Genomic DNA, 25,037 nt, shown 5'->3' with positions numbered 1-25,037 from the left:
TCCAGTCCCTTCCCCAGGGCTGGTGCGCCCCTTTAGTTTTGTTCCATGGGCTTGTTCAGTCTTTGGCTGAAGGGTGAACCTCAGGAGTGAACTCATTACTGAGCTGAAAGGGTGTCCAGGGGCCATACTCTTAGGGTTTCTCCAGTCTCTGTCAGGCCAGCAAGTCTGGTCTTTCTGTTTGAGTTAGAATTTTATTCTGTTTTTCTGCAGCTTTGTCTGAGACCCTCTTTTCTGATCCTTGTCAGAGCAGTCAGTGGTAGTAGCCAGGCACCATCTAGTTGTACTGGTGGAGGCCGTGGTAGATGTGGCCCATTAGTCCTTTGGACTAATCTTTCCCTTGTGTCTTTAGTTTTCTTCATTCTTCCTTGCTCCCAAAGGGGTGAGAACAGCGGAGCATCCTAGATGGCTGCTTACAGACTTTTAAGACCAGACTTGGGATATATTTTAAAGATAGATCCAATAGAATTTGCTGATGGATTGAATGTGGAGTGTGTAAGAAAGAGAGGGATGAAGGACAACTCCTAGATTTTGACCGGATCACTTCCTGGGACAGGGAAGATTAGAGGAATGGGGTTTAAGAGTAAGAAAGTACCAGTTTGGTTTCAGACATGTTAAGGTTGAGATGTTTATTGCACATCCATAGGAAGATGTCAAGAAAGCAGTTAACCCTATGAGGCTAGTGGTTTGAGAACTGACAGCATGCAGATGATGTTTAAAGCCATGGAACTGGATGTGGTCATCTAGGGAAAGTATAGATGTGTAAGAGGACCAACAGCCAGGCCCTAGAGTACTCTGGTAAGTTCAAGGAATGGAATGTAGGCCCATTGCCATTGGGTCGATTCCAACTCATAGCGACCCCATAGGACCGAGTAGAGCTGCCCAATAGGGTTTCCAAGCCTATAATCTTTATGGAAGCAGACTGCCACATCTTTCTCTCATGGAGTGGTTGGTGGGTTTGAACTGCCGACTTTTCATTTAGCAGCTGATTGCTTAACCACTGTAGCACCAGGGCTCCTTAAACAGTGCTTAGTCCATAGTAAATGCCAAAATGTTTGTCCTCGTCATTTTGGGGGGCTTATTTTTTGGAGGTATCTTCAGCTTCAAGCCTCGAGTTGCAATAGTGAAGGATTCTATGGGGAAAATATTAAACGACGCAGGAAGCATCAAAAGAAGATGGAAGAAATTCACAGAGTCATTATACCAAAAAGAATTAGTTGAGGTTCAACCATTTCAAGAGATGGCATATGATCAGGAACCGATGGTACTGAAGGAGAACGCATTGGTGAAAAACAAGGCTCCAGGAATTGATGGAATGTCAGTTGAGATGTTTCAACAAACAGATGCAGTGCTGGAGGTGCTCACTTGCCTATGTCAAGAAATATGGAAGACAGCTTCCTAGCCAACTGACTGGACGAGATCCGTATTTATGCCTATTCCCAAGAAAGGTGATCCAACTGAAAGTAGAAATTATAGAACAATATCATTAATATCACACACAAGCAAAATTTTGCTGAAGATCATTCAAAAACGGCTGCAGCAGTATATCAACAGGGAACTGCCAGAAATTCAGGCCGGTTTCAGAAGAGGACGTGGAACCAGGGTTATCATTGCTGATGTCAGATGGATCCTGGCTGAAAGCAAAGAATACCAGAAGGATGTTTACCTGTGTTTTTTTGACTATGCAAAGGCATTCGACTGTGTGGATCATAACCAATTATGGATAACATTGCGAAGAATGGGAATTCCAGAACACTTAATTGTGCTCACGGGGAACCTTTACATAGATCAAGAGGCAGTTGTTCAGACAGAACAAGGGGATAATGATTGGTTTAAAGTCAGGAAAGGTGTGCATCAGGGTTGTATTCTTTCACCATACCTATTCAATCTGTATGCTGAGTATATAATCCGAGAAGCTGGACTATATGAAGAAGAACAGGGCATCAGGATTGGAGGAAGACTTATTAACAACCTGCGTTATGCAGATGATACAACCTTGCTTGCTGACAGTGAAGAGGACTTGAAGCACTTACCAATGAAGATCAAAGACCACAGCCTTCAGTATCGATTACACCTCAACATAAAGAAAACAAAAATTCTCACAACTGGACCAGTGAGCAACATCATGATAAATGGAGAAAAGATTGAAGTTGTCAAGGATTTCATTTTACTTGGATCCATAATCAACAGCCATGGGAGCATCAGTCAAGAAATCAAAAGAAGACGCATTGCATTGGGTAAGTCTGCTGCAAAGGACCTCTTTAAGGCATTGAAGAGCAAAGATGTTACCTTGAAGACTAAGGTGTGCCTGACCTGAGCCATGGTATTTTTAATCGCATCATATGCATGTGAAGAAAGCTGGACAACGAATAAAGAAGACCGAAGAAGAATTGATGCCTTCGAATTGTGGTGTTGGTGAAGAATATTGAATATACCATGGACTGCCAAAAGTAGGAACAAATCTGTCTTAGAAGAAGTACAACCAGAATGCTCCTTACAAGCAAGGATGGGTAGACTGTGTCTTACATACTTTGGACATGTTGTCAGGAGGGATCAGTCCCTGGAGAAGGACATCATGCTTGGCAGAGTACAGGCTCAGTGGAAAAGAGGAAGACCCTCAACAAAGTGGATTGACACAGCGGCTGCAACAATGAGCTCAAGCGTAACAATGATTTTAAGGATGGCTCAGGACCAGGCAGTGTTTTGTTCTGTTGTGCATAGGGTTGCTATGAGTCAGAACCAACTCAACGGCACCTAAGAACAACATCTTCAGCTTCAATCAAATAAAAGGTCAAGTGGGCCCAAACTTCACCATTCTGCTACCTCTTCTTCATTTCTTCAGGAAGCCAGATGATTCCTTGTTAAGGACCTGTGTTTACTTCCCATCTTACCTCATGTCTTGGGTGTTTGTTCAGGAGATCACCTTGGCATGAGCTAGAATGTGCTGTAACATTGGCTTTGTTACATAAAGTGTACGAGGTGGGGCAAGATCCCCCAGAGCCTTTTTTATAGAAGCACTGTTGGTTGATGAGTTTGCTAAGATGCCTCTGGACACTAGCTGAGAAAAAAATTTATTTTCAACTAGCACCAATATACAAGAAAGGGCCATAGTGTGGTGTCACAGCACTTCCCCTGATGCCTATGCCCAAAGACAGATTGTAGGGATGAAGCCTGGGTAAAGATGCCTAAAACATTGCCACTAAAAACTTCATAAAGACCTTCCGTAAGAGGCAAGGAAGGCCCAGCTCTTTGAGTTCACCAACTTTGAAGTCAGGATTCTCCACAATTCCGTTACAGCTGTGGCCTCTCTTCCCTAGACTCTGTCCTAGAGGTTAGCATTACTTGTCATATTAAGAGAAAAAAAAAAAAAATCACACATTGACAGGAATTTGTAAGAACCCTAAAGTGAAGCATGTAAACCTTGGATTCAAATATTAGGTAAAAGGTGATGCCATAGCTTTGTCGATAAAAGTCATAATAAACAAATGCATGAATCAATCCCAACGTATGATTTGTTATTTTCCCTTGAAAGGCTCTGATGCTCCATATCACAGCCTGCAGCATACAAAAAACTGTGGAACCAAGGGGTGTGTAGAATATGAGAGAGAGGAGACTGTGGTGAGTCCCTGGACACTACCTTCAGAAATCCATAAGATTCTTCATGAGAGCCATGATTCCCTTCTACGAGTAAGTATTGTTGCAGCCTTCAGTTTGCCTAGTGATTTCTCTTTGTTCTTCAGAGTTTTGTTGTTGTTGTTTTTGTGGGATGTAGGCATACTGAAAGATTTTTAGGTCAGTTTAAAGCAGTGATTCAAGGCACCTACACTTCTGGCTTAGCACTCCAGAATTTATCTTTAAGAATTCTCCTTAACTTTGTATTTTCTGTTTAACAAAAAACGTAAGAACAGATCATTGTAGTACAGGTATAAAAATCTGTTCTGTAGGGTTTGGGGACCATGGTTTAAGGTGACTTCGAAGTCAATTGGCAAAATAATTCTATTTCATAACATTCTGCATCCCACTTTGAAATGTGGCGTCTGGGGTCTTAAATGCTAACAAGCGGCCATCTAAGATGCATCAATTGGTCTCAACCCACCTGGATCAAAGGAGAATGAAGAACACCAAGGTCACACGACAACTAAGAGCCCAAGAGACAGAAAGGGCCACATGAACCAGAGACCTACATCATCCTGAGACCAGAAAAACTGGTTGGTGCCTGGCCACAATCGATGACTGCCCTGACAGGGAGCACAACAGAGAACCCCTGAGGGAGCAGGAGATCAGTGGGATGCAGACCCCAAATTCTCATAAAAAGACCAGACTTAATGGTCTGACTGAGACTAGAGGAATCCCGGTGGTCATGGTCCTCAAGCCTTCTTTTGGCCCAGGACAGGAACCATCCCCGAAGACAGCTCATCAGACACGAAAGGGACTGGACAGTGGGTAGGAGAGAGATGCAGATGAAGAGTGAGCTAATTATATCAGGCGAACACTTGAGACTGTGTTGGCATCCCCTGTCTGGAGGGGGGATGGGAGGGTAGAGAGAGTGGGAAGCTGGCAAAAATGTCACGAAAGGAGAGACTGGAAGGGCTGACTCATTAGGGGGAGAGCAAGTGGGTGTATGGAGTAAGATGTATATAAACTTGTATGTGACAGTCTGACTTGATTTGTAAACGTTCACTTGAAGCTCAATAAAAGTTAAAAAAAAAAAAAAAATCTGTCCTGTCCATTCTTCAGATCCAGTGCTAAGTATCTAGTTGAGTCCAGTGATTCAGCTCATTGCCAGTCTAGATGTGCTGCGGGAACCACAGCCCTGGTTCTCTTCACTTTACCTTCAGCCCTTTGATGGATTAGCAACTCTAAAAACTTTGGAAAGCTTACTTCAGGCTCTACTTGTTTTTTCTCAGGAACTAGGACCACAGCTTACTATCTCTTTCAATTTCATAGGGCTTATCACCACCTGAAGAGGATGAGCCAGAGCTATCTGTTGGGGTGAGTGGCATGGACAGCAGGTCTGAGAGCACTGGCAGTATCCTCAGCAAGCTCGACTGGAATGCCATTGAGGACATGGTGGCCGGAGTGGAGGACAAGCACCTCTCTGTCCACTGGGCCCTGGGCCTGTAAGACCTGAGTAGCATTCTGTTTCCAAGCATAGGCTAGCACCTCAGTAATGTGGTACTGAGATTTGTGGATTTAAGGGAAAGGAACAAGGAAGGAAGCAATGTGAGTTTGCCATCTGCAGCCATATTATTACCTGGATTAGCCATTTCAAGAGGAAAAATAAACATTTTCAATAATTTTGCCTTCATGGGGAAAGGGTTGTTTAAATATGGATTTATTATATGTTTTACGTTTGACTCATCTTGAGGCATAATAAAAAAGATGAATTCCTTTCTAATCAAATTTGCATAATATTTGAAGTACTTTCAATAAAAATCTTATTTCTTGCCTTCTTCTTTACTACTCCTGAGTTCTGAGGAACAACCTTATATGGGTGAATATGATGGCAAAATCCTCTTTATTTCATTGAGGAGAAGAAAGTTAAAATCTCACTTGAGAGACTTAATCATGGAACCCATTTTAAAACGTATCCTAAAATCCATCTGTGCAGGGACCGCCGTGGTGTTTGTTGTTAGTTGCCATCAAGTTGATTCTGACTCATGGCTACCCCATGTGCTCTGCTTAGAGTCTAGCTAATCATGCCTTAGTCAGGGTAATACCCTCAGAGAGCTATACATTCATGGGACTCACCTCATGAGCTTCTCTCCTCTCTTGAGGATCACGCCTGTAGTCCAATGCCTGAAAACAGTTGCCTCACATATAGTTTGTTCCATTTTATATTTGAGGCAGGAGGGCTAGTGTGGTACCGTTACTCTGTCATAGCTGGAAGCATAATTCTTCTCTTAGTTTCAGTGAATTTCAAATCCATACAACAAACCTGAAAATGAGGCAGGATATGCAGGACAGGAATAATGGAGGAGGCCTAACAGCCTAGGAGGTCTCCAGCCTCTAGCTTGAATATGATCTCATAGTCTTCAGAAAATGGAGATAATGACAGCTTTATTCAGTGGCTCTGAAAACAGAGGAAACATCAAATGAGTATGTTTCAGATCCTGCTGCTTCTAAGACGGGGTCTAGACTTAATGCCCTCCATGCATGAAATGAAAGGAGCCATTTCCATGTCTATATCTTAAGAACTTACCATGCTCAGGGATATCTCCAGTTACCAAGAGTGTTCCCCAGAATCTCAAAACCGAGTCTTATTTTCCTCACATTTTTATTATAAAATATGTTATACAGCATTTAATAGAGTATGTCAGTAAACCAAAGCCACATCTGAGTATCCTACTTTTTATTCTTTAGTTTGGAATCTATCAGCAGAGGAAGCTGAAACAGTTTCTTCCAAGATGTTAAGTCCATGAACTTGGGTTAAAAAACACTGACTTCAGCCTTACTCTCTCACTTCAGCACCCACTGTTTCTAGCCTATAGTATATACTCAATGAATGGTTGGTGGACCCTGACAAGCCATTATAGCTTATACTATTTTCCATATCTCAACAATTCAAATAACAATTAGTGTGTACTATGCTTTATATCTTGCCTAGCTTGGACCTTGATGAGGAAATATGAGAAAAAGGAAAAATGCACTTACACAAAATTGGGCAGAGGCCTTCCAGAATTCTAGTTCCTTCAGAGCATTGCTTATACACTGACCATTCATTTCTGTTCCTCATCTGGACTGTGGCCCTATGCCATTAAGGAGATCCTGATGGAAGCTGATATTTTCATTTTAAGGAAAATATTTCACCTGATGTTAAAAAATTGCCCTGAACAATGTTAAAGTTGTACCTGAGATCCTAGGTGAGTGGTTCAGGGCTCCATTGATTAATCTGATCCTATCTGAGTCATTGGAAACCCTGGTGGCGTAGTGGTTAAGTGCTACGGCTGCTGACCAAGAGGTCGGCAGTTCAAATCCGCCAGGCACTCCTTGGAAACTCTATGGGGCAGTTCTACTCTGTCCTATAGAGTCGCTATGAGTCGGAATCGACGGCAGTGGGTTTGGTTTTTTTTTGGGTATCTGAGTCATGGCACCAGAACTGTCAAAGGAAAAATTGCACTGGACAGTGTTAAAACATGGCAAGGATGAACTAAGAGAACTGTAATGGTGGGAGAGGGAGAGAGAGAGACACCAGAACTGTGTACACAAACTCCACTGAGACACAGTGAGCTTTTAAAAAGAAAGTTGGGGGCTGGGGGGTGCTGGGTGAGTGATGTACTGAGGTTGCAACTAGGGTCAGTTTGCTCAGAAAGTTTTCATTTTTTATGATAAGGCCACCTGGATCCTGGGAGTCCCAGGAAGATTAGAAGAGATGATAAGGAAAGAGAAACTAAAGTTATTCTTAACAGTGTAAATAAGCCTTGGTCGGTTTCTTGTAGTAAGCCCTGCTGTTTTCCAGAACATAAAAGGGTGGGACAATTTCTTTTCCAGTGGGTTCAGGTAAAATCCAACTTGTATCAGCCCCCACTTTTGTTCATTGACAAATTAGAGTTCTGTAAATCCTGATTCAGTCAGTCTGTCACCTACAGGGTTAAACTGTTCCCCTCCTCCCATCACCTACCCCTCTCGGGCTCCTGGCCCTGTGAGTCCCAGTAAGGCATTTATGTGTAACAGCCCAAGGCCTTCTGGCTGCTCTCTGCTCAAGGCCACTTCACTACTCACCAACCCCACCCCCAACACCATGAGCAATAAGCCGCAAAGCTGTCCTTAGATAAAATTCATGTGTCATGTCTCGAACAACCTAGGGGGATCTCCTAAATGAGGCGAAGCAGAGGTTAAATACCCCCTTGAGGATTCTCGTTGGTGTTGTGCCTTCAAAATCAGTTGAACCATCTGTTGAGGTGGAGGCACAAGTCAGTTGTTTTAAGATGTCAGACAAAAGAATGCCTAAAAGGAAAAGAGAATTATTCATATAAACGTTTGTATTAAAAGTCTAAGGTTAGTGGGCAAAAATCTTTTGATTATGTAGCCCTGCTGATTGAGTTTCTTGAAGAGCAAAGATAGACACTCTCGGTCATGTTGCTCAGTCCTGTTACCTCTCATAAGGGCACGCACGGCCTGAGCATTTTACCAGACTGCCTTAGTGACTCAGAGAGAACTTGTCCAGAGAGATTCAGCCCAAGCAAGGTTGGCTGTGGTGATGAGTCCACTGAAGTATGTCTGAAGTCATTGGGCCTTAAAAACCCTGATGCCAGACAAGCTAGAGTCTCTGTAAATACCTGTGTAGCCAGGTTTCAGCTCTCAGTGATTCCAGGTCAGGAGGGAGGGCAAAAAATTGGAAATGTTGGTTTGGAGAGTTGTTGCCAGGTATTGAAGTAAACGGGAGGTATTGAAAATTGGGTAAAAGTTGACAATTTGCAAGATGACAGGATCCAGTCCAGTTTACAGGTAGATGAGAAAACCATAACTTGCCTGTAGTTCATTAAGGTAAAATAGTTAAAAAGACAACGAACAGGATCAGAATCTGATAGCCCGCAAGGGCATGTTATAGTTTTCTATTGAAACGTAGAATTTCTCTCTATAGTCACTACCCCCCCTTTTGATAAAAGATAGTCTCAAAGCAGGATTATTCATGATCACAAAATGAGACTAGTCATCATCATTTAGACTGGTGCAGTGAGAATGGTAATTTATCATATAGGTCTTCTTAAATTTGCTGCAAGTTTTTATAAGGAATCTCAGGTTGAGCTTTTAAAAGCCTCTTGAGGCTAGGAAGCCAAGCCAATAATTTTCCATCAGACTTCACCTGCAGCCCCTATAGATTGAGTTCCTCTCTTCTTGACGTCCCCAGAATATCATAAGTTTCCTGGGCCTGCCAGGAAGTGACCTTCCTTACGTACCTGTGAAGCAGGCAATCCTGTAAGCCAGACACCAGGTTAGTTTTCCTGGGAGGGCTTTGTAAGCACCGGCTCCGTAAAGTCAACCTTGATTCCTGAAAAATGTCTGGTCGTATCTGATTCTATGTGCATCGTCCCCAAATATGGCATTCCAGTAAATTGGTTATGTAACCAGTGTCTCCAGCTGTGTCCTTTTAACAAGGAGGACAGATTCTTAATGTACCTGTGAAGACAATGACTACAAGAGTAGGAATACTCAATAAGAGCTTTTGAATTCTGGAAGATCAGGCTGGAAAAAAAAGGTAAGTGTTTCATTTCTTCTAATAAAAGCAAAATTTCCTAAGTTCTTAATGAGTTACAGCTGGAGAGAAGAGGAAAAGGCGTTTGTTACACCAGGAAATTGACCATTAAAGCTTCAGCAATATTCCAAACAAAACCTGTGCCTCAGTCCTATGTAATTAGTTTTTGATCTGCTTGATCTTGGGTTAGCACTCTCATGAACCCATGAGCTTCTCGAACCATTAGAGTTCTGTAAATCCTGATTCAGTCAGTCTGTCACCTACAGGGTTAAACTGTTCCCCTCCTCCCATCACCTACCCCTCTCGGGCTCCTGGCCCTGTGAGTCCCAGTAAGGCATTTATGTGTAACAGCCCAAGGCCTTCTGGCTGCTCTCTGCTCAAGGCCACTTCACTACTCACCAACCCCACCCCCAACACCATGAGCAATAAGCCGCAAAGCTGTCCTTAGATAAACTTCATGTGTCATATCTCCCCAAAAATACACGCCCCCAGCCACCATATTGCACCCCCATACATGGTGGTGTAGCGGTTAAGAGCTACGGCTGCTAACCAAGAGGTCGGCAGTTCACATCCACCAGGCACTCCTCGGAAACCCTATGGGGCAGTTCTACTCTGTCCTATAGGGTAGCTATGAGTCGGAATTGACTCGATGGCAGTGGTTGGTTGGGTTACATATTAATTAGTTCCTGAAATTGCCTGCCTGCTCCCAGAAACTTCATGAATTATGCATAAGTTCCCTATCCTGAACCCTATAAAAAATAAGTGCCTAGAATCCCCAGCCTCGGGGAGGCTGATTTGAGACTTAGTCTCTGAGCTCCTTGCTTGACCAGCTTGCAATAAGGTCTACTTTCTCTTTCTCAAAGGCTTGGTGTCTCTCAAATGTCTGGAGGGGTCACGCCAGGCAGGAGCCACCCTCATCTGGTTACAAGTCCAGTGCTATGGTCTCAAAGGTATTTAAGCAATGACTCCAGAAGTCCATGGCCAGAGCACCTAGCTTAGTCCTTTTGATGGATCTCTGAGATAGTTTATTTTTGTTAAAGATGAAGTATTCTGGCCTGTAGCTGATTATAAGTGCTTTCAGGGAAGCATCAGAGTAAACCAAAAATTATCTGTAGAGGACAAGAGACTTAAAACGGCCATGGCTAACTTATTACTAATAATTTTTTTTTAATAACTTTTATTAAGCTTCAAGTGAACGTTTACAAATCCAGTCTGTCACATATTAGTTTACATACATCTCACTCCCTACTCCCACTTGCTCTCCCCTTCTTGAGTCAGCCCTTTCAGTCTCTCCTTTCTTGACAATTTTGCCTGCTTCCCTCTCTCTCTATCCTCCCATCCCCCCTCCAGACAAGAGTTGCCAACACAATCTCAAGTGTCCACCTGATATAATTAGCTCACTCTTCATCAGCGTCTCTCTCCCACCCGCTGACCAGTCCCTTTCATTTCTGATGAGTTGTCTTCGGGGATGGTTCCTGTCCTGTGTCAACAGAAGGTCTGGGGAGCATGGCCGCCGGGATTCCTCCAGTCTCAGTCAGACCATTAAGTTTGGTCTTTTTATGAGAATTTGGGGTCTGTATCCCACTGATCTCCTGCTCCCTCAGGGGTCCTCTGCTGTGCTCCCTGTCAGGGCAGTCATCGATTGTGGCCGGGCACCAACTAGTTCTTCTGGTCTCAGGATGATCTAATAATTTTTTTAAGTGAAAGATATGATAAGAACTAACAAATCTCTAGGAACTTTTTCCAATTTCTAAAATGTAATAATGACACTTTACCCATACAAACTTAGCCTAAAGAAAGTTAAGCATCTCTTCTGATTTCATAACATTTCCCATGCAACTCATAAAACAGAAAATAAACCTAATCATTTCTAGTAACTTTCTTTTTACAAGGTGAAGGAACAAATCCTTTGTGATTTTTCTAGGAGCCCTCTGGGAAATCTCAAAAGACAAGTTTTGGGTATAAAAGATATCATTTAGGATTTAATTTTAGGAAGGCAAAATATGCAAAGTTGTCAGGAGGTTTTAACATTTAGCTAAATATGATCACAGGTGACTAAGAAATAATACTTGGATACCTATTAACCACGGTGACAAAATTCTTTTACAAGCAAAACATTTTAAAAGTAAATGTAGAAGGTAACATGATTGGAAAAACCTTAGCACTTTTAAAAGTGAGAAGACTCTTTTAAAGACAGCATAAGCTCAGAAAATCATCCTGATCAGACACAGAATCTTACCCTTCTAGGCAGACTACTCAGAAAGAGAACGTGACAAAGCAGAGAAGTAAGTCAAGAAAATTTTGTTATTTTAACAGAGAGGGAGCAAAATTCTAGTTTTACCTCAGTATACTATTTGATACCAAGAATCTCTAAAAAATCTTATAAACATCCAATTTCAGCCAACTTTGACCACGATTAATAAAATTCCTTTTTACAAACCTTTACCACATTCCACATGAACTCAATTTTTTTTCCTACAATTTCCTCTTTCTCATTCTGGAATAACCAGTCATTTTATAAAAACCCAGTCCCAGTGCCGTTGAGTCGATTCCGACTCATAGCGACCCTAGAGAAGACAAAATTACTCTTTTCCCTCAACAAAAATACATCCAGCATTTCTGAATACTTAATCTAGCCTAAGTCCAAGATTCTAAGTTACCAAAATGATCTTTGAAACTGTCTTCAAGCTGACATACTGCAAAATATAATTACTATTTAAATAAATTTTTTGTCAGAATAAATTAACTTTCATTAACTTCTGAGAATATTAGTGATATTCAATATATATAAGTACTCAATTATCTCTAAACCAATAAAAGTACAGCTCCTTGTAGGGATATTTTAATCTAAATTGGTAATATCATCTGTTGTTGTTAGGCACCATTGAGTAGATTCCGACTCATAGCGACCCCATGTACAACAGAATGAAACACTGCCCGGTCCTGCACCATCCTCACAATTGTTGCTTTGTTTGAGCCCATCCTTGCAGCCACTGTGTCCGTTTATCCCGTTGAAGGTCTTCCTCTCTTTTGCTGACCTTCTACTTTACTAACCATGATGTTCTCTCCAGGGACTGGTCCCTCCTAATAACATGTTCAAAGTATGTGTGACAAAGTCTTGCCAATTTGTCTTAGGCTGGGTTCTCTAGAGAAGCAAAACCAGGAAATCGTATAAATATATACAGAGAGAGAGAGAGAGATTTATAATAAGGAAATGGCTCATGCGGCTGTAGAGGCTGGAACACCCCCACTCCATGGGTCAGGTTGGAGGCTTCTGATTCATGTAGCCACAGGGGCTGACAAACCCAAGACTGGCAGGCAAGATGGCAGGTAAGTTGCTTGCTCAAGTCTCAAGAACTGGAGTGAGACAAACAGGAGCCTGCAGGATCCAGAGCAAGCAAAAGCCCACGAGCCTTTCAAGAAAGTCCACTTATATTCAATGGATGCCACACCCCCAAGGAAACTCCCTTTCAACTGATTGGCTACTCAAAGCAGATCCCATCATAGAGATCACATTACATCAAATCTCATCGTGGAAGTGATCACATCATTATACAACTGCCAAACTACATCATAACTGCCAAACCACTGAGAATCATGGCTCAGCCATGTTGACACACAACCTTAATGATCACATCATTCTTGCTTCTAAGGTGCATTCTGGCTATACTTCTTCCAAGACAGATCTCTTCATTCTTCTGGCAGTCCATGGTATATTCAATATTTTTCATTAACACCATAATTCAAAACCATCAATTTTTCTTTGGTCTTCCTGATTCATTGTCCAGCTTTTGTATGCATATGAAGTGATTGAAAAAACCATGGCTTGGGTCAGGCGCACCTTAGTCCTCAAAGTGACATCTTTGCTTTTTCACACTTTAAAGGTCTTTTGTAGCATATCTGCCTAATGCAATACATTGTTTGATTTATTGACTGGTGCCTTATGGGTGTTGATTGTGGATCCAAGTAAAATGAAATCCTTGACAACTTCAATATTTTCTCCATTTATCACGATGGTGCTTATTGGTCCAGTTGTGAGGATTTTTGATTTCTTTATGTTAAGGTATAATCCATACAGAAGGGTGTGGTCTTTGATCTTCATTGGTAAGTGCTTCAAGTCCTTTTCACTTTCAGCAAGCAAGGTTGTGTCATCTGCATATCGTAGGTTGTTAATGAGTCTTCCTCCAAACTTGATGCCCCGTTCTTCTTCATATAGTCCAGCTTCTCTGATTATTTGCTCAACATACAGACTGAATAAGTAAGTGAAAACATACAACCCTGACACACACCATTCCTGATTTTAAATCACACAGTATCCCCTTTTTCTGTCCAAACAACTGCCTCTTGGCCTATGTACAAGTTCTGCATGCGCACAATTAAGTGTTCTGGAATTCCCATTCTTCACAATGTTATCCCTAATTTGGTATGATCCACATAGTCGAATGACTTTGCATAGTCAATAAAACACAAACATCTTTCCAGTATTCTCTGCTGTCAGCCAAGGTCCATTTGACATCAGCAATGATATACCTCATTCCATGTCCTCTTTTGAATCGAGCTTGAATTTCTGACAGTTTCCTATTGATGTACTGCTGCAACCACTCATCTGTCAGTTTGTCATACTGTGGTGGCTTGTGTGTTGTTGTGATGCTGGAAGCTATGCCACTGATATTTCTAATACCAGCAGGGTCATCTATGGTGGACAGATTTTAGCGGAGCTTCCAGACTGAGACACACTAGGAAAAAGGACCTGGTAGTCTACTGCTGAAAAAATTGGCTAATGAAAACCTTATGAATGGCAGCCTAACATTCTCTGATATAGTGCCCTCAGATTGGAAAGGACTCAATATATGACTTGGGAAGAACTGCCTCCATAAAGTAGAGTTGACTTTAATGATGTGGATGGAGTAAAACTTTCAGGACTTTCATTTGCTGATGTGCCACAAGTCAAAATGAGAAGAAACAGCTGCAAATGTCCATTAATAATTGGAACATGGAATGTACGAAGTATGAATCTAGGGAAATTGGAAGTCGTCAAAAATGAAATGGAACATATAAAGATTGATATCTAGGCATTAGTGAGCTGAAATGGACTGGTGTTGGCCATTTTGGACCACACAATCATACAGTCTACTATGCTGGGAGTGAAAAATTGAAGAGAGATGGCCTCACGTTCATCATCGAAAAGAACATTTCAAGATCTATTGTGAAATACAGTGCTGTCAGTGATAGGATGATATCCATAGCCCTACAAGGAAGACAAGTTAATACAACTATTGTTCAAATTTGCACACCAACCACTAATGCCAAAGATGAGGAAATTGAAGATTTTTACCAACTTCTGCAGTCTGAAGTTGATCAAACATGCAATCAAGATGCGTTGATAATTATTGGTGTTCGGAATGTGGAAGTTGGAAAATATGGCCTTGGTGATAGAAACACCACCAGAGAGTGCATGATAGAATTTTTGCAAGACCATGACTTAATCCTTGCAAATACTTTTTCTCACCAACATAAACAATGACCCTAAACGTGGACCTCACCAGATGGAATACACAGGAATCAAACTGACTAAATCTGTGGAAAGAGATGATGTACAATCTAAATCTCATCAGTCAGAACAAGGCCAGAGACCAAGTGTGAAACAGACCACCAACTACTCATATGCAAGTTCGAGTTGAAGATGAAGAAAATTAAAACAAGCCCACGAGAGCCAAAGTATAACCTTGAGTATATCCCACCTGAATTTAAACATCATCTCAAGAAAAAAACTGATGCATTGAACACTAGTGACTGAACACCAGATGAACTGTGGGAGGACATCATACACGAAGAAAGCAAAACATCATTAAAAAGAAAGGAAAGGAAAAAAGAACAGAATGGATGTCAGAAGGAACCCTGAGACTTGCTCTGGAATGTAGAGTAGCTAAAGCAAAGGGAAGAAATGATGAAGTAAAAGAGCTGAACATAAGATTTCAAAGTATTTTAATGAAGTGTGCAAAGAACTGGAGTTAGAAAGCCAAAAGCTGAAAGAACTGAAAGAAAAATTCAAGCCTTGAGTTGCAATATTGAAGGGTTCTATGGGCAAAATATTGAATGATGCAGGAAATATCAAATAAAGATGGAAGGAATACACAGAGTCACTGTACCAAAAATAATTGGTCAACATTCAACCATTTCAGAAGGCAGTATATGATCAAAAACCAGTGGTATTGAAGGAAGAAGTCCAAGCTGCACTGAAGGCATTGTTGAAAAACGAGGCTCCAGGAATTGACAGAATACCAGTCGAGATGTTTCAACAGACAGATGCAGATGCTTGTCTATACCAAGAAATTTGGAAGACAGCTAGCTGACCAACCTACTAGAAGAGATCCGTATTTGTGCTCATTCCAAAGAAACGTGACCCAATAGAATGCGGAAATTATTGAACAATATCAATAATACCATCTGCAGATACAAAAACATCACATATACATATCTGTATGTATACATAAACAAACAAACATAAATATACAGCACATAGCTTTAATTCTAAAATATCTGCCATGAATCAGGCATAAGAACAGAAATACAAATTAACTCATGTATATAAGAAAGTTTCATCCATGCTCCACCTTTAATTTTTTTTTTTTTTTTACCAGGATTGTGTCAGATGGGGCAGGTTGAAGTTTGCTGCTTGCTGCATCTGATAATATGAGGGCTGAAGTGTCCACAACAATGATGGAGATTTTTAAGATACCCCCCGCTACGATATACAATCTTATAGAGGTTGTGGACTTAACTGTAGGCGAGGGACTGAGGAGCGGCCAAGCGGACATTTAGGTGTCTCTGAAGCCCATCTGAGCAACTAAAATGTCCAAATTATTTCCAGTTACACCCTCTCCTCACTTATTGACATGGTTAGTTTCCAAAGATCAGGCTGTCCTGCAAAATTGGTGTTATGCAAAAGAAGACGATGACTGCATCAGTACATAACTGCCAAATGACATCATTACATAACTGCCAAACCACTGAGAATCATGGACCAACCAAGTGGACACATAACCTTAACCTTCACAGCCAGTGTTATTCTTGCCTCACACCTCGGTATTCATTACTGCCAGACATACATCATTAATGCTCAAAATAGTTGGATAATAGATTTTTTACTGTTGTTATAAAGATGAAATGTCAGATAACAAGATAGTCGATATGTGAAGAGAAGGCATACACTTTTCCCTCCAACGTCCTTGAGCTCCTTTAGAGCCCCCCATGGGGCCACAGAGGCCTAAAGCTCTAGTGCTGTAAGAGTGAGGGGATGGAGGAGATAGGGGTATTGAAGGGGGATAAATCAAAGGATTTAAAGAAGCTGAAGGGAAAATTGAAGGTGGTAAAAAGGAGATAGTGAGGGAGGGTGGTGGGAAGGAAGGGTGATGAGTCAGTCTGGGGATATTTTAAGTTTCCTAAAGAGGCCATTGAAGTTTTAAATTGAAATTTTAAGGGAAGCGGAAGAAGAATTACAAGACTGAGAATTCCCTATAGTGAGAGGAGGAACCAAAATAGAAGAACAAAAGAACCTTAACAAATAGCAAAGGAAGTGAGATTTTAACAGACAGAAAACCAACAAAGAAAGAAGTCAATAAACGGAGTGATTGACAAATTAAAAAAGAAAAACAACTATGGAAGTCTCACCAAAGAGTCGGGAACTTCCTGCTTGCAAAAGTCAGGGGCCTTTAGCCATTAGAGAAATGCAAATTAAAACTACGATGAGATTCCATCATTAATCCAAAAAACACAAAATAATAAATGTTGGAGAGGCTGCGGAGAGATTGGAACTCTTATACACTGCTGGTGGGAATGTAAAATGGTACAACCGCTTTGGAAATCTATCTGGCGTTTTCTTAAAAAGTTAGAAATAGAACTACCATACAATCCAGAAATCCCACTCTTCGGAATATACCCGAGAGAAATAAGGGCCTTCACACGAACAGATATATGCACACCCATGTTTATTGCAGCTCTGTTTACAATAGCAAAAAGCTGGAAGCAACCAAGGTGTCCATCAACAGATGAAGGGTTAAATAAATTCTGGTATATTCACACAATGGAATACTACTCATCGATAAAGAACAGTGACGAATCTGTGAAACATTTCATAACATGGAGGAACCTGGAAGGCATTATGCTGAGTGAAATTAGTCAGAGGCAAAAGGACAAATATTGTATAAGACCACTATTATAAGATCTCGAGAAATAGTATAAACTGAGAAGAACACATACTTTTGTGGTTACGAGGGGGGGAGGGAGGGAAGGGGAGAGAGGGTTAATTACTGATTAGTTAGTAGATAAGAACTACTTTAGGTGAAGGGAAGGACAATACTCTATACACGGAAGGTCAGCTCAACTGGACTGGACCAAAAGCAAAGACGTTTCTGGGATAAACTGAATGCTTCAAAGGTCAGCAGAGCAAGGGCGGGGGTTTGGGGACTATGGCTTAAAGGGACTTCTAAGTCAACTGGCAAAATAATTCTATTATGAAAACATTCTGTATCCCACTTTGAAATGTGGCGTCTGGGGTCTTAAATGCTAACAAGCGGCCATCTAAGATGCATCAATTGGTCTCAACCCACCTGGATCAAAGGAGAATGAAGAACACCAAGGTCACATGATAACTATGAGCCCAAGAGACAGAAAGGGCCACATGAACCAGAGACTTACATCATCCTGAGACCAGAAGAACTAGATGGTGCCCGGCTACAACCGATGACTGCCCTGACAGGGAGCACAACAGAAAACCCCTGAGGGAGCAGGAGAACAGTGGGATGCAGACCCCAAATTCTCATAAAAAGACCAGACTTAATGGTCTGACTGAGACTAGAGGAATCCCAGTGGTCATGGTCCCCAAGCCTTCTTTTGGCCCAGGACAGGAACCATTCCCGAAGACAACTCATCAGACATGGAAGGGACTGGACAATGGTAGGAGAGAGATGATGATGAAGAGTGAGCTACTTGTATCAGGTGGACACTTGAGACTGTGTTGGTATCTCCTGTCTGGAGGGGAGATAGGAGGGTAGAGAGGGTTAGAAACTGGCAAAATTGTCACGAAAGGAGAGACTGGAAGGGCTGACTCATTAGGAGGAGAGTAAGTGGGAGTAAGGAGTAAGGTGTATATAAGCTTCTATGTGACAGACTGACTTGATTTGTAAACGTTCACTTAAAGTTCAATAAAAATTGTTATATAAAAAAAAAAAAGTCAGGGGCTTGAACCTCACTGCAAAGGGTCAAGAAGACTTCCATCCAGGAACACCAGAGGGTAGGGGACTTGTTCAACTTGAAGAACCAACAAGTAGGGAACTGAGAGAGAGAGAGAGAGGGAGTGTGGACCTACTCTAAGAACCAAGAAGCCTTCTGCCTTCCGAGGAAGGTTCTCACTCAAACTGCTCAAACAGAAAAGCACTGAGAAGAGCTCTCTTTGATAGACTTTGAGCCATTCCTTAAAAGAATCAAAGTCAAGCCCTTACCCTTCTTCAACGGGAAAGCACAGGCTTAGGAGTCAGACTGTCTTACAGATCATGATCAAGCAGTCAGGAGTGAAGACAAAGACTTGAGAGATTCAGAGATGTGTGTACCTAGGTCCTGGGTGAGAGTTCTGAGGATCTAGTGATGAATCTGATCATGATTCTTGGTACCAGGACTGTCAAAAAAAAATTGCACCGGATAATGTTAAAATACAGCAAGGATGATTTTTATTAAAAGTCATTAAAAAAGAAAGAGAAAAGTTGCAAGGGAGGGAAAAGGAAGAAGGGAAAAGAAAGAAGGAGCAGTGTAATCAGAAGAGGGGGACCACTACTATGGGGTAGAGACACCAGAGCTGTGTCTGTACGCCAACTCCACTGAGACACAGGTTGCGAGATTTTTAAAAGAAAGTTGGGAGGGGGGCTGGGCAAGTGATGTACTGAGGTCATAATCAGGGCCAGTTTACTCAGAAGGCTTTCCTTTTTTTATGATAAGGCCACCTGGATCCTGAGAGACCCAGGAGAATGTAGAAAGGAAGACAGGGAAGAAAAACTAAAGTTATTCTAACACTATAAATCTTTAAGTCTTGGTTAGTTCCTTGCGATAAGCCCTGCCGTTTTCCAATGCATAAAAGGGTGGAGGATTTCTTTAACAAAAGACTTGGGTGAAATTCAACCTTTATCACAGGGATACACCTCACAGGAAAAAAGCTTTGTTAGGTATGATTGATTTTTAAGTTTGTTTTTTTATATGTGGACCTGAGTCTAGGGCCAACTTCTGTGCAGGAGTTGCCTAGCCGAAGGAAAAATTTTATTGTGTTTTTTTTAAAAAAAAGACAAATATTTAAAATAAATTCAGAGTCAGTAAATGTAAAAAAAAGCTAATTAATCTCAGTATTAGGAATTTTTAAATAGTTTCTAGGTAAATAAAATAGTAATGGATTGATATGTATTTTTCAGTCATTCTCTCTCCTAAGACCCAAGGGAAAGGAAATAAAAGAATTAAAAACTGTATAACCCAACACACACATATACCCAATACATACGCACACAAAGAGACTGGAGAGGAGATACCTGTGGGTGAGAGGTTTCAACAAATTTCTGGAAGGCAGAAAGTGAATAGAGACGTAGCAACAGGTATTGTTGTTGTCGTTAGGTGCCATCGAGTTGGTTCTGACTCATAGCGACCTTATGCACAACAAAACGAAACATTGCCCGGTCCTGTACCACCCTCACAATCGTAATTATGCTTAATCCCATTGTTGCAGCCACTGTGCCAATCCATCACATTGAGGATCTTTCTCTTTTTTGCTGACCCTCTACTTTACCAAGCACAATATCCTTCCCCCATCCCTCCTGATAACATGTGCAAAGTCGTGAAATATAGTCTCACCATCCTTGCTGTTGTACTTCTTCCAAATTCTTCTGGTTGTACTTCTTCCAAGACAGATTTGTTCATTCTTTTGGCAGTCCGTGGTGTATTCAATATTCTTCCCCAACACTACAATTCAAAGGGGTCAATTCTTCTTTTGTCTTCCTTATTCATTGTCTAGCTTTCACAGGCATTTGAAGCGATTGAAAACACCATGCCTTGAGTCAGGCACACCTTAGCCTTCAAGGTGACATCCTTGCTTTTCAACACTTTAAGGAGATCTTTTGTAGCAGATTTGCCCAATGTAACACGTCTTTTGATTTTTTGACTGCTGCTTACATGGGTGTTGATCGTGGATCTAAGTAAAATGAAATCCTCGACAACCTCAATCCCCTCTCTGTTTACCATCATGTTGGTTATTGGCTGAGTTGTGAGGATTTTTGTTTATGTTGAGGTGTAATCTATACTGAAAACTGTGGTCTTTGATATTCATCAGTACGTGCTTCAAGTCCTCTTCACTTTCAGCAAAGTTGGGTCATCTGCATATCATAGGTTGTTATTGAGTCTTCCTCCAATCCTGATGCCCCGTTCTTCTTCATATCGTCCAGCTTCTTGCATTATTTGCTCAGCATACAGACTGAATAGGTATGATGAAAGGACACACCCCCGATGCACACCTTTCCTGACTTAAACCAATCAATATCCCCTTGTTCTGTCTGAACAACTCCCTCTTGATCCATGTACAGATTCCTCATGAGCACAGTTAAATGTTCTGGAATTCCTGTTCTCTGCAATGTTATCCATAATTTGTTATGATCCACACAGCCGAATGCCTTAGCACAGTCAATAAAATACAGGTAAACATCTTTCTGATATTCTCTGCCTTCAGTCAGATCCATCTGACATCAGCAGTGATATCCCTTGTTCCACGTCTTCTTCTAAATCTGGCTTGAACTTCTGGCAGGTATAGCAGGGTGGAATTACTGGGGAAAGGAGGGTGAGAATTGTTGCGTAACTCAAAGAATATAATCCGTGTCATTGAATTGTACATGCAGAAATCATTGGTGTCTGTTCTGCTGTGTACATTCTCGACAACAAAATAACAAAAAGAAATTATATATACATATATATATATACACACACACACGCACACATATATGCATAGGTACATATGTAAAGCCAAGTATATGTGTGACTTCATTCTTTGTTATACTACCAGGGCTTGATGAGTGAGGGATAGCAATTTCTTTTAGTAGGCTAGCTAAGTAAATGAGTATCTATGTGCCTTGCAGAATACGCTCCCCAACAGATGGATCTCAAGGTCTAGGTTTGGGGCAGATGGCAGCAAGGTTGTTTGTGGTTGTAGGTCCACCCTACAATATGTTCTCCATTCTGGTTCTTCTGACAATAAAACTGTTACTTTTATCTCCATCTGTCCGACTCCTGTTTATAATTTGAATCAGAACTCAAAGGAGTGAGGAATTTGATTTATCAGACTCCTTAAACCTGAACACATGATATATTGGCTGTGACTTGAGCTCAGACCACCAAATGGCAAGTGAGAATTCTACTTTTTAATCTGACAGATGTGAGAAGCTGTCACATTCACAAAATAAGGGCAAGTTACTCTATGAGAAGTCACAGAACAAGAAAAAGCTCTTTAAAATGTAGCTGGAATTTAAAAAAATTAATTGGAGTATTAGAAGCTGAAAAACTCTCAGAGAAGACAGAGGCAAAGACAAAGAGAGTGAAAAAAAAATGTGCAAAAGACATAACTGAGGTCAAGCCAGGAGAGATAATATCTGATGACAGAAATTTCAGAGAGAATAAAGAAATGAAAAGTGAAGAAATTATCAAAATTCTTCAGAGCTAAGGACACAGATTTAAAGATTAAAAGTCTACAACATGCCCTGCACAATGAATTAAAAAAAGATCCATATTAAGCCTTGTTATTGTGAAATATTAGAACACCAGAAATACATAAAATATTCTAAAAGTTGCTACAGAAGGAAACACAGGCTGTATACAAAGGAACAATAATCAGTATGGTATCGGCCCACTTAACAGCAACAACACAGGCTAGAAGATTGTGGTGAAATGCTTTCAAAGGGCAATTTTTCAACTTGGCATTCTTGACCCAGCTCTCATCAATTTTGAGGAGAATATAAAGGCATTTTCAAATAGACAATGATTCAAAAAGTTTGTCCATATGCACCCACTCTTAGGAAGCTACTGAAGGATATGCACAAGCAAATGAAGCATTTTTAAATAAAAAGGAGAGAGACATGGTTCCAGACATGGGTTCTGGGTCCAAGCAGAAGAGGGGCAAGAAAAGTCTGGTTCAACAGCTTTGCAGCAGCCCAGGAAAACAACCAGCCCAGACTAGTACAAAAGTTAAGAACAGCTCCAGGCAAGGGTTTCCTGATGGAGGGTCAGGGAAAGGGGATAGAGGGCAAACAGACTCAGAAGAAAGAATATGAAAGAGCATTTTCAAAAGAACTAAGGATTTCTATGTGGAAATTATGTGAGTGAAAAAGCAATTATTCACTAAAGGAGGAACAAAAACAGGAAAGGAAATGTATCCATATACACTAATAAAAAAAAAAAATTTTCTTTTTTTTTCTTTTTATTATACATATACACTAAAATTTAACAATATTTACATAGTCTTATATAAATGCACATTAAATATAGTGATAACCATATTGGGAGGAGGGGAGTGGTATAAGAGAGCCAAGTTCTTACCTATCGTAAGAAAACATCACTAGATCATAATATAATCAAACATATAAGATCTAGAATTTAATAAATTATAAAAATATATTCTTTTAAAATATGGATATAACTACTCAAAGAAAGAGCTGAAAGAGTTCAAAGTGGTTGTCTCTACAAAGAAAGTCTGGATGGGGAGAAGCAGGACAAAGGATTATTTCTTTGAATTTAATTAGAAAGATTAAACTGTTAAACAATATAAACTTTATTACTGAGTTATAAAACTGTCCCATTTAAATTTTTATCATGGAATTACTTTGAATTATACAAAAGGCAGGATCTTAAAGATTAAATTGACTATTTTTAATTCTGCAGAAATCCACCAAATAACTGGATGATTTTTTCCTTTCTGGATAGTGTCATATCTTTCGATTCCTTTCCTCAGTTCAACTCATGAGTATTCCTCGTGTGTTGTCCTCCAGATGAACCAGGAGGTAAGCCATGTTGTCTTCTCTTTAGATACCCAGCCAGAAGTCACTCACTAATTCTTACTAAGGAAATTCATTGCTGCTATCTTCTTGTTGCTACAATTTGACTAATAGCCAACCAAAGCAGTATGATCAATTTACTTCCTAAATAGTTCTACCAATGAGGCCATGTCTCTACTTACACTACCACCGCCCCAGCCTAAGTTACCATCATTGCTTCCCTGGACCACTGGGGCCCCCCTTCAATTGTTCTTTAAATAGTAGCGAGTGCTCTTTTAAAGATGCAAATCTAATGTTCCACTATTCCATCCTCATCAATCTTAACCTCTTTAACAGCTCCCCAGTGCTCATACGACATCCTTAGCACAGCTACAAAAGCATGATTTGGTCCCGATTTCATCCCGTCATTCTCTCATTTGTTCTCCGCCATTCACAGTAACTGTGAAGTTTCTAAAGGAATATGCTCCTTCCTTCAGGGCCTTTGCACACGCTTTGCCATCTCTTTGTGACACTCTTCTAGCTTCCCCTCCCTTCATTCATTTTTTCCTCATACTTTATCAAGTCCCTAAGGAAGGAACTGTTTGGAGCAAATACTGTATATGATCTCCTATTTCCCAGCAGTTCAACCACTGTTATTGAGATACTTATCAGTTAGGTACTCAATTAGGAGCCCTGGTGGCTCAGTGGCCAAATGCTCAGCTGCTAACTGAAAGGTCGGCAGTTTGAGCCATTAGCTGCTCTGCAGAAGAAAGATGTGGCAGTTTGCTTCCATAAAGATTTACAGCCTTGGAAACCCCATAGGGCAGTTCTATTCTGTCCTATAGGGTCACTATGAGTTTAAAACAATTTGATGACAATGGGTTTGGTTTTTGGCTTTTACTAGCCAAAAGGTTAGCTGTTCAAGCCTACCCAGAGGCACTTCGGAGGAGAAGCTTGATGTTCTGATTCTGAAAGCTCACAGCCTTGAATACCGTCTGGAGCACAGTTCTACTCTTCCACACATGGGGTGCCCTGAGTTGGAATCCACTCGATGGCAACTAACAATATTTTACCTGCTACACATCAGGCTTTATCTGAGGATTGGTTTTACTTGGAGAAGGAAGCCTTTCTGATCTCCCCCACACCTCCGACTACTGCATTGCTACATTGTCTCATGGCTTCATTTACTTTTCCTTTCAAACACTCATCTTAATTGTAAGCAAATTGTATAATAATTGTGTACCTTGTGGTTGGTTCATTTTGTGTCTCCCCCACTAGAATGCAAGCATATTCCCAGTGTGTCCAGCGCGGTGCTTTGCTCATAATAGATATTCAGCAAATACTTGTCAAATGATGGAACTTGCAAAAGCTGTAAAAAGAATGAACTAGGGTCAACATCAAGCAATATCAAAGAAAACCTGTTAGTAAAAGGAAGAATCTAATGTTCCAGCTCAGGAAAGAAGTGCAGAAAGTAGACTGTGATTTCTTCAACGCCAAACTCCACCTCTTCACCTTACTAATTCCTTCCCAGGATTACACCCTGCACCTTGCACCCAGAACTACTCTACATCAAAAAATTACATAGACATTTCTTTGACTGTATCATCCCATTATTCTACTTTTGCTTGCACACATTGCAAAACTGATACAACACTGGAAGTGTTCATTTGTCTATGCCAAGAAATGTGGAAGACAGCTACCTGGCCAAGCAACTGGAAGAGATCCATATTTGTGCCCATTCCAAAGAAAGGTGAGGTGATACAACAGAATGTGGAAATTACTGAACAATATCATCAATA

General features: G+C 40.8%; 1 protein-coding gene and 1 long non-coding RNA gene across 5 annotated transcripts in view; one reads left to right on the top strand and one right to left on the bottom strand.

The window, feature by feature from the left end:
- CPLANE1 (ciliogenesis and planar polarity effector complex subunit 1) overlaps positions 1-5,373 on the top strand; it is a 182,258-nt gene extending 176,885 nt beyond the window's left edge. For all 3 annotated transcript variants that reach the window (XM_049862496.1, XM_049862491.1, XM_049862506.1), the window contains 2 exons: positions 3,530-3,684; positions 4,945-5,373. In XM_049862496.1, the coding sequence (XP_049718453.1) occupies positions 3,530-3,684; positions 4,945-5,121 (332 nt within the window). In that variant the 3' untranslated portion in view covers positions 5,122-5,373. The remainder of the gene's footprint in view (positions 1-3,529; positions 3,685-4,944) is intronic.
- A 326-nt stretch (positions 5,374-5,699) lies between these two features.
- Positions 5,700-24,608, bottom strand: LOC126063975 (uncharacterized). Of its 2 annotated transcripts, none has more exons than XR_007514427.1 (4): positions 24,482-24,608; positions 8,898-9,132; positions 6,652-7,944; positions 5,700-6,070 (listed from the first exon to the last, which is right to left on the bottom strand). It is a non-coding gene; the product is annotated as an uncharacterized LOC126063975 (long non-coding RNA). The 2 variants fall into 2 exon arrangements; XR_007514426.1 differs by having other exon boundaries at positions 8,898-9,117.
- Between the last annotated feature and the right edge of the window lie 429 nt (positions 24,609-25,037).

Source organism: Elephas maximus, chromosome 2 (assembly GCF_024166365.1).
Source record: "Elephas maximus indicus isolate mEleMax1 chromosome 2, mEleMax1 primary haplotype, whole genome shotgun sequence".
Taxonomy (NCBI): Eukaryota; Metazoa; Chordata; class Mammalia; order Proboscidea; family Elephantidae; genus Elephas; species Elephas maximus.
The sequence above is the reverse complement of the archived record's forward strand: the minus strand, read 5'-3'. Positions and strand labels throughout refer to the sequence as shown.